The 13426-nt window shown below is 45.0% G+C and overlaps 1 protein-coding gene across 1 annotated transcript; it reads left to right on the top strand.

The window, feature by feature from the left end:
* Positions 1-10493: 10493 nt before the first annotated feature.
* LOC138849861 (ret finger protein-like 4B) lies at positions 10494-11087 on the top strand. Its single transcript, XM_070074922.1, has one exon. It carries the CDS (start codon positions 10494-10496, stop codon positions 11085-11087), a length of 594 nt encoding a protein of 197 aa, XP_069931023.1.
* Positions 11088-13426: the final 2339 nt, after the last annotated feature.

The following is a 13426-nucleotide window of genomic DNA, read 5'->3' as shown; positions in this document are numbered from 1 at the left end:
TTGGCATCCAATTGGGGAGAGAACCAGTGGATGGAAGCCCTCTCTCTCTCTCTCTCTCTTTCTCTCTATGACTCTCTCTTTCTATGCCTCTCCTTCTTTCTCTGTGCAACTCTGGTTTTCAAATAAATAAATCTTAAAGAAATTAAAGCGATTGGATTTATGAGCATTAAAAATAAATCTTAAGAAAAGTCTTATTTGAAAGACTCATGGTCTGTGGTCAACCTGTGCTTACTTTTGTTTTGTAATCAGTAGAACGTCCAAGGGGAGGGTTGCAGGTGGGAGGGTGGGAGGGAAGTCATTGGGGGGAGGGAGCCAATGTAATCCATAAGCTGTACTTTGGAAATCTATATTCATTAAATAAAAGTAAAAAAAAAAAAAAAAAGAACTTCCAGCGGTTCGTTGATGGCAGTCATGGCATCACACAGTTTCAGGGAGGTGCTAATGACTTCCTTGCAAAACTTAAAAGGAAATTTACATGTATCCATGTGATTGCTAGTTGTTCTGTACAAAATTCACTGATTAACGATAAAACAACAGTATAGGACATCTGAACTATTTAAGTTGCAGGGAAAGGCCATTTAAAGTCAGTCTCTAAATACTACCAAATGGGGCCGGCACAGTGGCTCATGGGTAAAACCACCACTTGCAGTGCCGGCATCCGGGCATCCCATGCGGGCACGGGTTCCTGTCTTGGCTGCTCCACTTCCCTTCCAGCTCTCTGCTGTGGCCTGGGAAAGATGGCCACAGAAATGGCCCATGTCCTTGGGCCCCTGCACTCCTGGGAGATCCGGAAGATGCCAGTGCAGGGTCCCAAGGACTTGTGCCATCTTCTCCTGCCTTCAGGTAGAGGAGGGAGCTGGATTGGAAGTGGAGCAGTTGGGACTTGAACTGGTGCCCATATGGGATGTTGGCACTGCAGGCAGTGGCTTTATGTACTGTGCCACAGTGCCGGTCCCAAATGACTGTTTCAGTATGTATCCTGTGCATGTATTGTCTCATTTAAAAATGTAAGTGATGGTTAAGCTTGTCATTATAAAACAATTTGAAAGCATGTCATTGTAAAAATGAAAAGAAAAGAAAGGTAGGAGGGAGGAAGGGTATTAGGCTCTTAAAACAGCCTATGAAATGTGTTCCCTTTATATAAATAAAAAAATATGAAATGGGGATGCTATCCAACTAACATTTATGTATCTCCACTAAAGCTGTTTGGAGGAAGAAATTAAAGAAATAAAATAAAAATGTGAGGTATTGGAGCTATCACCTATGATGGTGGCTTCTCATATAGGCACCGGATCCTGTCCCAGCTGCTCCACTTCCCATTCAGCTGCAGCTAATGAGCCTGAGGAAGCAGCAGAAAATGGCCCAAGTGTTTGGGACCCTGCCACCCAGGTGAGAGGCCAGGATGAAGCTTTTGGAGTTGCCCTGGCCAACCAGTGGTGGTTGTGGCCATCTGGGGAGAAAACCAGAAGATGGAAGATTCTCTCTCTCTCTCTCTCTCCTTCTGTATCTCCCCTCTCACCCTCTCTCTGTAACTGTGGCTTTCAATATAAATAATTCTTAAATAAGGCATAACAACTCAAACTATGTATACACTACAGAAACCATCCTAAATATTTATCAAAGTACAATTTGTGTTAAAGAGAAACTTTTTCCATAGAAAAAATGATAAAAAATTTTGTTTGGGACATCACCTTGAAAATGTACATAGTAATTAAAATTAGTGTAATATCACATTATATGAGGGTACTTCAAAAGGTCATGGAAAATATTATTTAAAGGTGCTTATTTTGATGCAAAAAACTGGAATCCAAACACAGATTTTTCATATTTATTTTCCATGAGTTTTTAAGAACTCACATATGTATGGATTTCAACTTTTCTTCACCAAAATAAATTTATCTTTTAAATGCAATTTCTGCCCAGTGTTTGCAGTCGCCGCATACATAATACAAACATCAGGTGATCACAGCAAATAAGCACGATTCTTCACCCAAGCAGATAGATCAAATGATTTTTCTAACGTGATATTACAAAACTCCCATTCTAATTTCTGGTCAGCTTTGGCAGCAAGGCCATACACAGGATGCTCTGGGCAACAAATATTCCGAGTTTTCCAAGGGCTCACATCTCCTTTGACACTAAGCAGCTCTCCAAAGGAGTATGTATTCATTTTCACCTTGCTATTGGTTTGGAAAGTTACTACACATCTGTGATCCCTACAATGCAGCCCCTTCTGAAAAGGATGGTTCATCTCCTTGTGGGAGCAAGCCCAATGATCACCCCACGCTGAGAGACAACAGGCCTGCAGAGGAGCAGACTGACCAGGAGCCCAGAACAGACACCCTGGAGACTGAGGAAACTCATCAAGATACAGAAGCCCTCTGAGGGAGTGCTGTGCCAGAGCCGAGCCAGGAGGCCGGGGACTGCCCTGCTGCTCAGAATGTGCAGAACCTGCTGCTAGACCGAGGCTCAGATTGAAGCTTGGAGACCATCAGTGCCTCTGAACATGGGCCCCCTAGTCAGTGCGGAGGACTCCTGGCCCGGGCAGGCGTGAGAGGAAATTGGCAGGAGGCCATTGATGTGAACACGATTTGGTGGAAGTTTTGTGAAGCTGCTTCACTTCTGTGGACATCCAGATTCAAGAATTAGTTTGTTTGGTTCTGTTTCGTTCTGTCTTGTTTGTGATTGTAAAAGTGAAAGCTGAATTTAATTAGTCTAAGATTTTTCTTTTTCACAAGATGTTAGCATTGTATAGGAGCAGAGTGTAGGGAGAGAATAGAGGGATAGAAGGTTTGGAGGGCCCTGGTTGTTTTTCTACTTTTTTTTTTTTTATTTGACAGATAGAGTTAGACAGAGAGAGAGAGAGAAAGAGAAAGGTCTTCCTTCCGTTGGTTCATTCCGCAACAGGCAGCTATGGCTGGCACTGTTTGGATCTGAAGCCAGGAACCAGGTGCTTCTTCCTGGTCTCCTATGAGGGTGCAGGGCCCAAGCATTTTGGGCCATCCTCCACTGCCTCTCTGGGCCACAGCAGAGAGCTGGGCTGGAAGAGGAGCAACTGGGACTGGAACCTGATGGCCATATTGGATGCCGGCGCAAAAGGTGGAGTATTAAAGAAGTAAGCCATGTTGCTGGCCCCTGTTTTTCTACTTTAAAAATATTCTTTCTGAATTTATTTGGAGAGACAGCAATGGAATCTCCCGTCAACTGGTTCATTCACCTGGGTCAGGATCAAAGGATGGAGCTCTATCCAGGTCTCCCTTGCGGGTGTGGGAATATCATTACTTGAGCTGCAATTTTAAGTCTTTTGGGAAGGGTTTCTAGAAAGATTCTAGAACATGCCCATTAAACCATTTTCTTTGGGGCAGATATCAACTGAGAAGTATTTAACTCAGGATCAGAAAAACACAAGACAAAAGATGGACAGATCAATGAGAGGCTTCACTGGGTCTAAGGATTCAAAATGCAGGTGAGGTAGGGTACCAGGGGCCCAACTTTAAACTGGGTGTGGGAAGGACATGAAATAGAATAACCAAGAAAAACACCAGGTGTTTTCTATGTTTTATTGCAAACAAAAACGTCAATTGTATAAATGAAAATAAAATCACAAGTGCAAAGGCAACCTCAAAAACCATTTTGTTTATTCATGTCAAAGAGTTAACATGAGTGACAAGAATTCTTACAGTGGAATCATGAGCAGCAGTGTCCTGAGGCTGGAACTGGCTGGGAGATGCTCTTTGATCTCAGAGGGGGCAGGCGTTTCTGCAGGTGAAAGCACACCCATGGGCAGGGGTTCAGGAATCCAAGGTCAGAGCACCCATTTCTCCCTGTGCAACAGTGTCAGAAGGCCCAGAATGCTCTGCCATTTCCCCACCTTGACATTCTGATGAGCACACGGCCACCACATTACCTGTCACATGACAGTGCCATTTATTTTTTAAAGGTTTATTTATTTATTTGAAATTCAGGGTTACACAGGGAGAGAAGGAGAGGCAGAGAGAGTGAGAATGAGAGAGAGAGAGAGAGAGAGAGAGAGTGAGAGAAAGAGAAAGGAAGGTCTTCCCTCTGCTGGTTTTCTCCCCAGTTGGATGCCAAATCCAGAGCTGAGTGGATCAGAATCAAAGAGCAAGAGCTTCCTCCATGTTTCTCACGTGGGTGAAGGGGCTCAAGGAAGTGGGTCATCTTCTGCTTTCCCAGGCCTAGCAGCTGGGACTCAAACTTGCGCCCCTATTGGATGTCTGCAATGCAGGCGGAGGCTTTCCACGCTGTGCCACAGAGCCGGCCCCTTCAGTACCCTTTTGACAACCACACACTAAGTTACTCCTTGAAGGGGGCCCAGAGAATTCCATGAGAATAAGCATAAGGCAGCACCAACATAACTTTGTCAGTTTTCGTCTTTCAAGAAACTTTATGTAGCTGTGTTTTGAGAAAATACAAATGGGAAGCTTAATTCTTTATCTCCTGACAACTATCATTATTGGGAATTATGTAGAAAAGAGAAAAAATTCATGAAAAGACATTTCTACCAACAACATATACAATCTATTTAAAACTAACATTCTGTATTTCTATCGACTATGAAACAAATGTACGGTGTTGTCTCGCAATCGTCATAACGTTTTGGCTCTTAGAGATCATTATTCCCATTCCGAGGTGAGCAAACAGAGGTCTCAGTGCCTAGTGTCCCCAAATATTTCCTTATTTAGTGAGGAAATCTACTCAAAATACAGAGGTCATTCAGTTGCAAATCTACCGATTGCTCAAAAATGCTATACAATTATTGCTCCACAAGAATGTACAATTTATAAACTGTCTACCAAATGTTGACAGTATATGCTAACATTGTGTCTTCCTGATCATCCTGACCAAGGGCCAAAGGTCTTTGTCACTTGACAGCTTGCAGATGGGCTGAACGTTCTAGGCAGATGCAAAATGGGGCACCACTGGCACCTTCTCTTGGAAGTTCCGGACCAAAGAACGGACACAAAGGCTCCAAGGTGGAGAGGAACCTGTGCATGTAGATGAGAGCGTTATTTCCAACATCAAAAAACTTGATCTCTCCCAAATCCACATCCAGGAAAACTCCTACACGGTGAAGACCAGGGCTTGCAGGAACCATAACCTCTGGAACATAGCAGGGGTGAATGAGTCCTCCCTCTATGCAGATGATCCAGAAACCGTGGTCGGATGGTTAAATCACCATTCCACTTCCTGTAAACTGACTGCTGGGGAGCGGGGGTCTCCCTCTGTGTCCTAGTTGCTATCAGACACACCTGAGTGGATTTACACCATGCCCTCAGGCCTCTGCCCAGGGTTGGAAAAGGATGAACCCAACTGCGGTGACTAAGGCTAGCTGATTACTTGATGGTGGCCCAAGGTCAAGGAAACTGACACAGGGACTCAGGCTAGAGCCTGTCATTTTTACACGCGGAAGACGAGGAAATGTGTTTGCAGATCCTACACACATTGGAGCACACCTTGTACATAAAGTACACAGACATAGTCAATATTTTTCCTTAACAGTTTTTAAAAAGTCTTATTTATTTGAAAGTCAGAGTGACTGGGAAGGAGAGACAGGGAAAGAGAGATTGTCCGTTCTCTGGTTCATTCTCCAAATGACCACAATGGATGGAGCAGGGCCTGGATGAAGCCAGGAGACTGGAGCTGCATCTGGGTCTCCCTCACGGGAGGCAGGGCCCCAAGCACTGGAGTCAGCTTCCATTGCTTCCCAGGCGCATTCTCAGGGGGCTGGGTGAGAAGTGGAGCAGCTGGGACTCAAACTGGTGCTCAGAGGGGGATGCCTGTGGCTTCTTCACCCACTGCACCCTAACAGCAGCGCTTCCTAAGGACAGCGAGGGAGGGCATCAGCAGGCGTTTGGTGCTAGTAACTCAGAGGTGCCCTCTGTCTTCTGTCTTGATTGTGTGATGGGCAGCAGAGGGGAGGTGAGGACTCAGCCTGGAGGCACAGGAGGTCGCGTGCCCGTGGCTGACCCACATCGGGGATGGAAGCTGCTTGTGACAAGCCGCCCCCAGGAGCGGCTGCCTTGTGTGAACTGGGTTTTGCAGGCATATCATTCCTTTCAGGATCCCAGACTCCTGCTACCCATGCTTCTATTTCCTGGCCTCACCGCCTTCAATACTGGCTGAACCTTTGCTAATCCACGTGCCTGGGAGCTGCTTTCTACTTTAATGAAGAATCTCTGGAGACAAATTTCATTTGATTTTTAACCTTAATTCATGTAACCACTAATGATAATTAAAAATTATTCTAATTTAAAAAATCATGTTTTTTTTCATGTGTTGTTATGAGGATATTAGTGTGTCACTGACAAGACCAGTGGCTCCACATATTTCCAAAACAGGAACACAATAAAGTGAGATTTCTCCCTAACTTCAGTGTTACTGCAGTAATGGGGATTTGGGAATTAAAGTGAACATTTCTGGAAACATCTTTCTCTTGGCAAACATAGGCTCAGAAACAGCCGGAGTAGGTACACTCACGCCACACCAAGAGCGGGCTGAAAATGTAAAACTCAAGAAGACCCACGGCTTTGCCATTGTTGACACGTTGAGAGCCCATTAGTTATAGTGTGGTTGAGAACACTCTGATTTGAAATAATTGTGTCAACAAAACGAATAAATGGAAACAGTGAAGATACTCTCACTTTATTTGGAAGAGGAAGAGAAATGTTTCATAGTAAGCCACACCATGTGCTTTAATGATGTTTTTGAGGGTATTGCTAACAGCAGATCACATGTGATTTATTTGTATCAACAAGCACCCTTTTGTGAGCACAAACGTGATGTGGCTAATGATTACAGCAACACAGCAGCCTCATCCGGATGCATCTTTCCTATCCAGCCCATTAGCTCCCCCGAAGAGTGGACTTGCAGAATCAAAGGACAACTTGGTAAATCCTATTTACTCAGGAATGCATCAGAGTTGCTAATGCCTATGTTGACCTTGGCCTGTTTCTGATATGTTTAGGCACTTGTGTGTGTGTGTGTGTGTGTGTTTATGTTCTAATACATTTTGTTTTAAAGGTTGAGCTGTGAAACAAGAGTGCCTAGTTTAAATAGCAGTAGGTTTGCTATTTTGAATTGTGTACTCAAAATTTGTTAAGGGTGCTTAATGACAGAACATGAAAATAGGGATGATGAAGGTTCTGCTTGATTGGCTTAGGTGTAGGCAGCACATGCCTTAGGGTGGGGCCCTGTGGGTGGAGCCTGTGTCCTGAGCACTATAAAAGGCCAGAGACTCAGAGCTCCAGGTCACTTCAGGGAGGAGCCCAGAGCAGGAGAGGTGAAGGATCTGGCAGGGGCCTCTCAGACCTCCAAGCAAGTCTCCAGCTCAAGGTGAGTTGTCTGTCTTCTGGGCCAGATCTGCAGCCCATTTCTCTTTGGCGACCACTTGTTTTCCCAACTCTCTTGCCTTTGGATGTTAGGAAGGGAAGAGCCAGTCTGTCCTAGTTCACAGAGCTCTGCTCAGCTTCCACTCCAACATCATTTAAAAGTTTAGTTTCACTTCAGGTCACTTTTTTTTTTAAATATTTTATTTATGTATTTGAGAGGTAGAGTTACAGACAGTGAGAGGGAGAGACAGAGAGGAAGGTCTTCCTTCTACTACTTCACTCCCCAAAAGGGCTCAACAGCCGCAGCTGTGCCAATCTGAAGCCAGGAGCCAGGAACCTCTTCCTGGACTCTTGTACGGGTGCAGGGGCTCAGGAACTTGGACCATCTAACACTCCTTTCCCCGGCCACAGCAGAGAGCTGGATTGGAAGAGGAGCATCCTGGACTAGAACCAGAGCCCAAATAGGATGCAGGCAAGCAGGCAGTGGATTGAATTACTGGGCCATGATGCTGGCCCCATTCAGCTCACTTTTCATATGTGAATGCATTTTTCTTTAGGAGGAGGGGGAGGAGGAGGATAAGTGTGTGCAGCATAAGTATGTGTGCAGCATGAATCCCATCTTCCTTTTCTAGCATTAAATCATAAAAATTTTCTAGGTTTTTACTTAAATCCTAAAGTAAAGGCATGTACTATTTTTACTAACTTCATGATACCTAACTAAAACATTTCTTCATTGATGGATAATTAGATTCTGATCATAATACCATAAAACAACTGGCTATGCATGGTTAGTTTTCTCAGGTTTTTTGGATGTATCCCATGGTAAGACAGGCAAGCTCTTTCAGACTGAAAAAACACCGTGGTCAATTTGTTTGAAAAAGAAGGATGCATGTTGTGTGTGTCTGTTGGTTTGTTGTTGTTGTTGATTAAAATTATTTGCATTTTTATCAAATTTTAAAAAACACTTCAAAGGTGTTTAAAACAGTGATTAAGCACTCTCTGGATAATGTGTCATTTTTTAACACATTTGAAAGGAAAGAGTTATTTTTTAAAGTCAGATAAAACGTGAGGGATAGAGAGAGAGATCTCCCCTCAATGGGTTCAGTTCCCCCGATGACCTCAGCCCCTGGGCTTAGGCCAGGCTGAAGCCACGACCCAGGAACTCCATGCAGGTCATCCACCGGGGTGGCAGGAACCCAGTTATTTGAGCCATCTTCTGCTGCTTTCCTAGGCTCATTAGCAGGGAGCTGGATCAGAAGTGGAGCAGATAAGCCTCCAATGGCTGCTCCAATTAGGATGCCAATGACATGCAGCCCCCTTGCATCAGGTTTATACACAGTGTGCTGCTCAGGGGACAGTGCTGTGGCCTACTGGGGAAAACTGCCGCCTGCAGTGCCAGCATCACATATGGGTGCCAGTTTGAGTCCCGGCTGCTCTTCTTCTTATCCAGCTCTCAGCTGTGGCCCAGGAAAGCAAATTCTTGGGACCCTGCACCATGTGGGAGACCAGAGGAAGCTCCAGGTTCCTTTCTTTGGATTGGCCCAGCTCCAGCGGTTGTGGCATTTGGGGAGTGAAACAATAGACTGAAGACCTTTCTTTCACTCTCTTTGTAGATAAATAAATATTTATTTGTACTGATCGATTCTGGATAATTAATGTTTCCCTTTCTGTGTCTTTACTTGGAATAGGATAATGCGATGTCAGGAAACTTATATGTGTTATAGCTTCCAAAGTCTTTAAGTTCCATGTGGGAACATATTCTATTATTTTACCTGTCTGTATATACAGAGTTTAGTGGAATCAATGAGCATGGGAACCTCTGAAATGTGTCATTGGCTGGAGCTGAGAGAAGATGCAGAAGGCTCCCTGGTGGTTCTTGTCCTCCTTTTCAACAGTGTGGCCTTGGTTGCATCCATGGCTTAATCCTTGGACTATGATAGTGACTGCTCTTTCTTGTGTGATTCCATTATCCAACCACAACAGAATGTGGGATTTGTGAAGTCTTGGTGGGAGCTCTGCCAGTTATTCATGCAGGTCCTTTTGCAGGGAGATCTTCAGGATTTGATGCTCACAGAGGCTGTGCAGACTTCAGTGCTGGTTCTGATCATGGGGCTTTCCCTCCTCCAGTCAGCCATGCCCAGCTGTCAGAGTTAATCCATCCAGAGAATGCTAACCATGGACAGAAGGCCAGGGAGGAGGCTCTAGGTGAACTGGAGGTTCTGAAACTGTGGGAGCAGCTGGAGGGACTGGGGGCATCTTCTTGGTCAGGAGCGTCTTCTTGGTTGGTGCTCAGCTTATTTTATAAAGGAGTTGATGGCAATGATGATATTTTTATTCAAATTCACTCAAGGATTAGATTTTTTAGAATTTTTCAGCATTTCTTCGGATGCTGCTTTGTCAGTAGAATTAATTCAACCAAGACATTCATCTTGCAGTGGATTTTGCTGCGAAGACGTTACATGATTTTCTGTACATTCTGGTTGCATTTCGATGAGGAAATTCTTTCTTCTGGACTGCAGGTGACCAGCGCCATACTGACTGGGGTGGAGACTGCATCCTATCAAGGTCTCATGGAACACCCACCTGGGCTCAGTTCCCACACAGAGAAGCTCTAGTCAGAGCAGACAGCTACTCCTGAGAGAGACCCCAAACAAGACTCCACACAAGGTAAGCTGCCTTGTGCCAATGACAATCTCTCCTGTCCTCATTCTCTTGTCATCACTAGGGCTTTGGGGCATTTTTGTTTGCATTACAAGTGATTCCATTACTAGGACTCTCTGTGGACTGGATGTCACCTCCATGTTTCTGCATCCATTTATGTTCTTTAATTTGCATTGATTTAGATACGTCCTGATCACTGCAGAGCAGACGGTGCACTGAGGGCTCCTGACCAACTCCAGAAGCTGCTAAAGGGAACTGCCACCAGGTCACTGCCAAGGCCTGCTCCTCCGCTCCTCCAGGACCATGGCTAAGAACCTGCTAGCAGCGACCACCTGTCCAATTTGCCTGGGATATTTCTCATGTCCCGTCTCTCTCTCCTGTGGACATGTCTTCTGCTTAGATTGCCTTCGAGTCTGGGTGTCAGGAAGAGAGGATTTTGTGCTGGTTTGCCCCACATGTCGCTCAGTCAGCGAGAGAGTACCTATGGAAGAGTGGCAAATCAGAAACCTGACCTTGCTAACCAGGCATCATGCTGGTCTCCTGGAGCAGAGTCTGCTCCTTAGTGAGGAGGTTCTGAGGTTCCAGGAGGACGAGGTCCTGGACACAGCTACCGCACACTCCCTCCTTGAGCTCTCCAGCGACCTGAGGAGCGTTGAATGTGGGAAGACCTGCCACAACCTGCTGGAAGACCCCAGTAGTTTCCCTCACCTGGTCTGCATCCAGGGAAACACCTGCTTCTCCTGGGGCCGCCATTACTGGGAGGTTGAAGTAGGAGAAGCCAAGGAGTGGTCCCTGGGTGTCTGGCAAGTGTCAGCTGACACAAAGAGAAATGGTGATTTAACCTCCGACCACGGTTTCTGGATCATCTTCGTAGAGGGAGGACTCATTCACCCCAGCACCAACACAGAAGTAATCGTTCCTGCAAGCCCTAGTCTTCACCGCGTAGGAGTTTTCCTGGATGTGGATTTGGGAGAGATCAAGTTTTTTGATGTTGGAAATAAAGCTCTCATCTACATGCACAGGTTCCTCTCCACCGTGGAGCCTTTTCATCCGTTCTTCTGTTTTGTACCTTTTTAATGTGCCACTGGTGCCCCCCTGAGCATCTGCCTAGAACGTTCAGCCCATTTGCAAGATCTCAAGTGAAAAAGACCTTTGGCCCTTGGTCAGGATGACCAGGAAGACACAATGTTAGCATATACTGTCAACATTTGATAGACAGTTTATAGATTGTAGATTCTTGTGGTGGAATAATTGCATAGCATTTTTGAACAAGGCGGTAGATATGCAACTAACTGACGTCTGTATTTTGAGTAGATTTCCTCACTAAATAGCTCTGTAGTCTTAGGGGACACTAGGCACTGGGACCTATGTTTGCACGTCTCTGAATGGGAGTAAGGATCTCTAAGAGCCAAAACGTTGTGACAATGGCGAGACAACACCGTACACTTGTTTCTTAGTAGATAGAGACAGAGAATATTAGTTTTACGTTGATTGTACATTTTATGGGTAGACATGTTTTTCATGAATGTATTCTCTTTTCTGCACAATTCCCAAAAATGATAGTTGTCAGGAGATAACGTATGAAGCTTCCCATTTGTAATTCTCAAAACACAGCTGCACAAGGATTCCTGAAAGATGAAAACTGTGACTAAGTTATATTGGTGCTGACTCATGCTTATTCTCCTGGAGTTGCCCTGGGCCCCCTTCAAGGACTAACTTAGTGTGTTGTTGTCAAAGGGCACTGAAGTGGCCGGCTCTGTGGCACAGCATGTAAAGCCTCCGTGAGCAGTGCAGACATCCCATGTGGGCGCTGGTTCAAGTCCTGGCTGCTAGTCCTGGGAAAGCAGTAGAAGATGGCCCAATTTCTTGGTCTTCTTCACCCACGTGGGAAACCTGGAAGAAGCTTCTGCCTCCTGGCTTTGGATCAGCACAGCTCTGGCTTTGGCATCCAATTGGGGAGAGAACCAGTGGATGGAAGCCCTCTCTCTCTCTCTCTCTCTTTCTCTCTATGACTCTCTCTTTCTATGCCTCTCCTTCTTTCTCTGTGCAACTCTGGTTTTTTAAAATCAATCAGTCAATAAATCTTTAAGAAATTAAAGCGATTGGATTTATGAGCATTAAAAATAAATCTTAAGAAAAGTCTTATTTGAAAGACTCATGGTCTGTGGTCAACCTGTGATTACTTTTGTTTTGTAATCAGTAGAACTTCCAGGGGTTCTTTGATGGCAGTCATGGCGTCACACAGTTTCAGGGAGGTGCTAATGACTTCCTTGCAAAACTTCAGAGAAAATTTACATGTATAAGTGTGATTGAGAGTTTTTTTGCACAATTAACTGATGAACGACAAAACAACAGTAAAGGACATCTGAATTATTTAAGTTGCAGGGAAAGGCCATTTAAAGTCAGTCTCTAAATACTACCAAATGGGGCCGGCACAGTGGCTCATGGGTAAAACCACCACTTGCAGTGCCAGCATCTGGGCATCCCATGCGGGCACGGGTTCCAGTCTTGGCTGCTCCACTTCCCTTCCAGCTCTCTGCTGTGGCCTGGGAAAGCACAGAAATGGTCCATGTCCTTGGGCCCCTGCACTACGTGGGAGATCCGGAAGACGCTAGTGCAGGGTCCCAAGGACTTGTACCATCTTCTCCTGCCTTCAGGTGGAGGAGGGAGCTGGATTGGAAGTGGAGCAGTTGAGACTTGAACTGGTGCCCATATGGGATGTTGGCACTGCAGGCAGTGGCTTTATGTACTACGCCACAGTGCCAGTCCCAAATGACTGTTTCAGTATGTATCCTGTGCATGTATTGTCTCATTTAAAAATGTAAGTGATGGTTAAGCTTGTCATTATAAAACAATTTGAAAGCATGTCATTGTAAAAATGAAAAGAAAGGTAAGAGGGAGGAATGGTGTTATGCTCTTAAAACAGCCTATGAAATGTGTTCCCTTTATATAAACAAAACATAAAATCCGAAATGGGGAAGCTATACAACTACCATTTATGTATCTCCACTAAAGCTGTTTGGAGGAAGAAATTAAAGAAATAAATAAAAATGTGAGGTATTGGAGCTATCACCTATGATGGTGGCATCTCATATAGGCACCGGATCCTGTCCCAGCTGCTCCACTTCCCATTCAGCTGCAGCTAATGAGCCTGAGAAAGCAGCAGAAAATGGCCCAAGTGTTTGGGACCCTGCCACCCAGGTGAGAGGCCAGGATGAAGCTTTTGGAGTTGCCCTGGCCAACCAGTGGTGGTTGTGGCCATCTGGGGTGAAAACCAGAAGTTAGAAGCTTCTTTCTCTCTCTCTCCTTCTGTACCTCTCCTCTCACCCTCTCTCTGTAACTGTGGCTTTCAATATGAATAAATCTTAAATAAGGCATAACAACTCAAACTATGTATACACTACAGAAACCATCCT

The sequence above is a fragment of the Oryctolagus cuniculus genome, chromosome 5 (genome assembly GCF_964237555.1).
Source record: "Oryctolagus cuniculus chromosome 5, mOryCun1.1, whole genome shotgun sequence".
Lineage (NCBI taxonomy): Eukaryota > Metazoa > Chordata > Mammalia > Lagomorpha > Leporidae > Oryctolagus > Oryctolagus cuniculus.
The sequence above is the reverse complement of the archived record's forward strand: the minus strand, read 5'-3'. Positions and strand labels throughout refer to the sequence as shown.

Excerpts from the sequence above, each read along its gene's own strand:
- LOC138849861 (XM_070074922.1), top strand. The coding sequence starts at position 10,494 with ATGGAAGAGTGGCAAATCAGAAACCTGACCTTGCTAACCAGGCATCAT.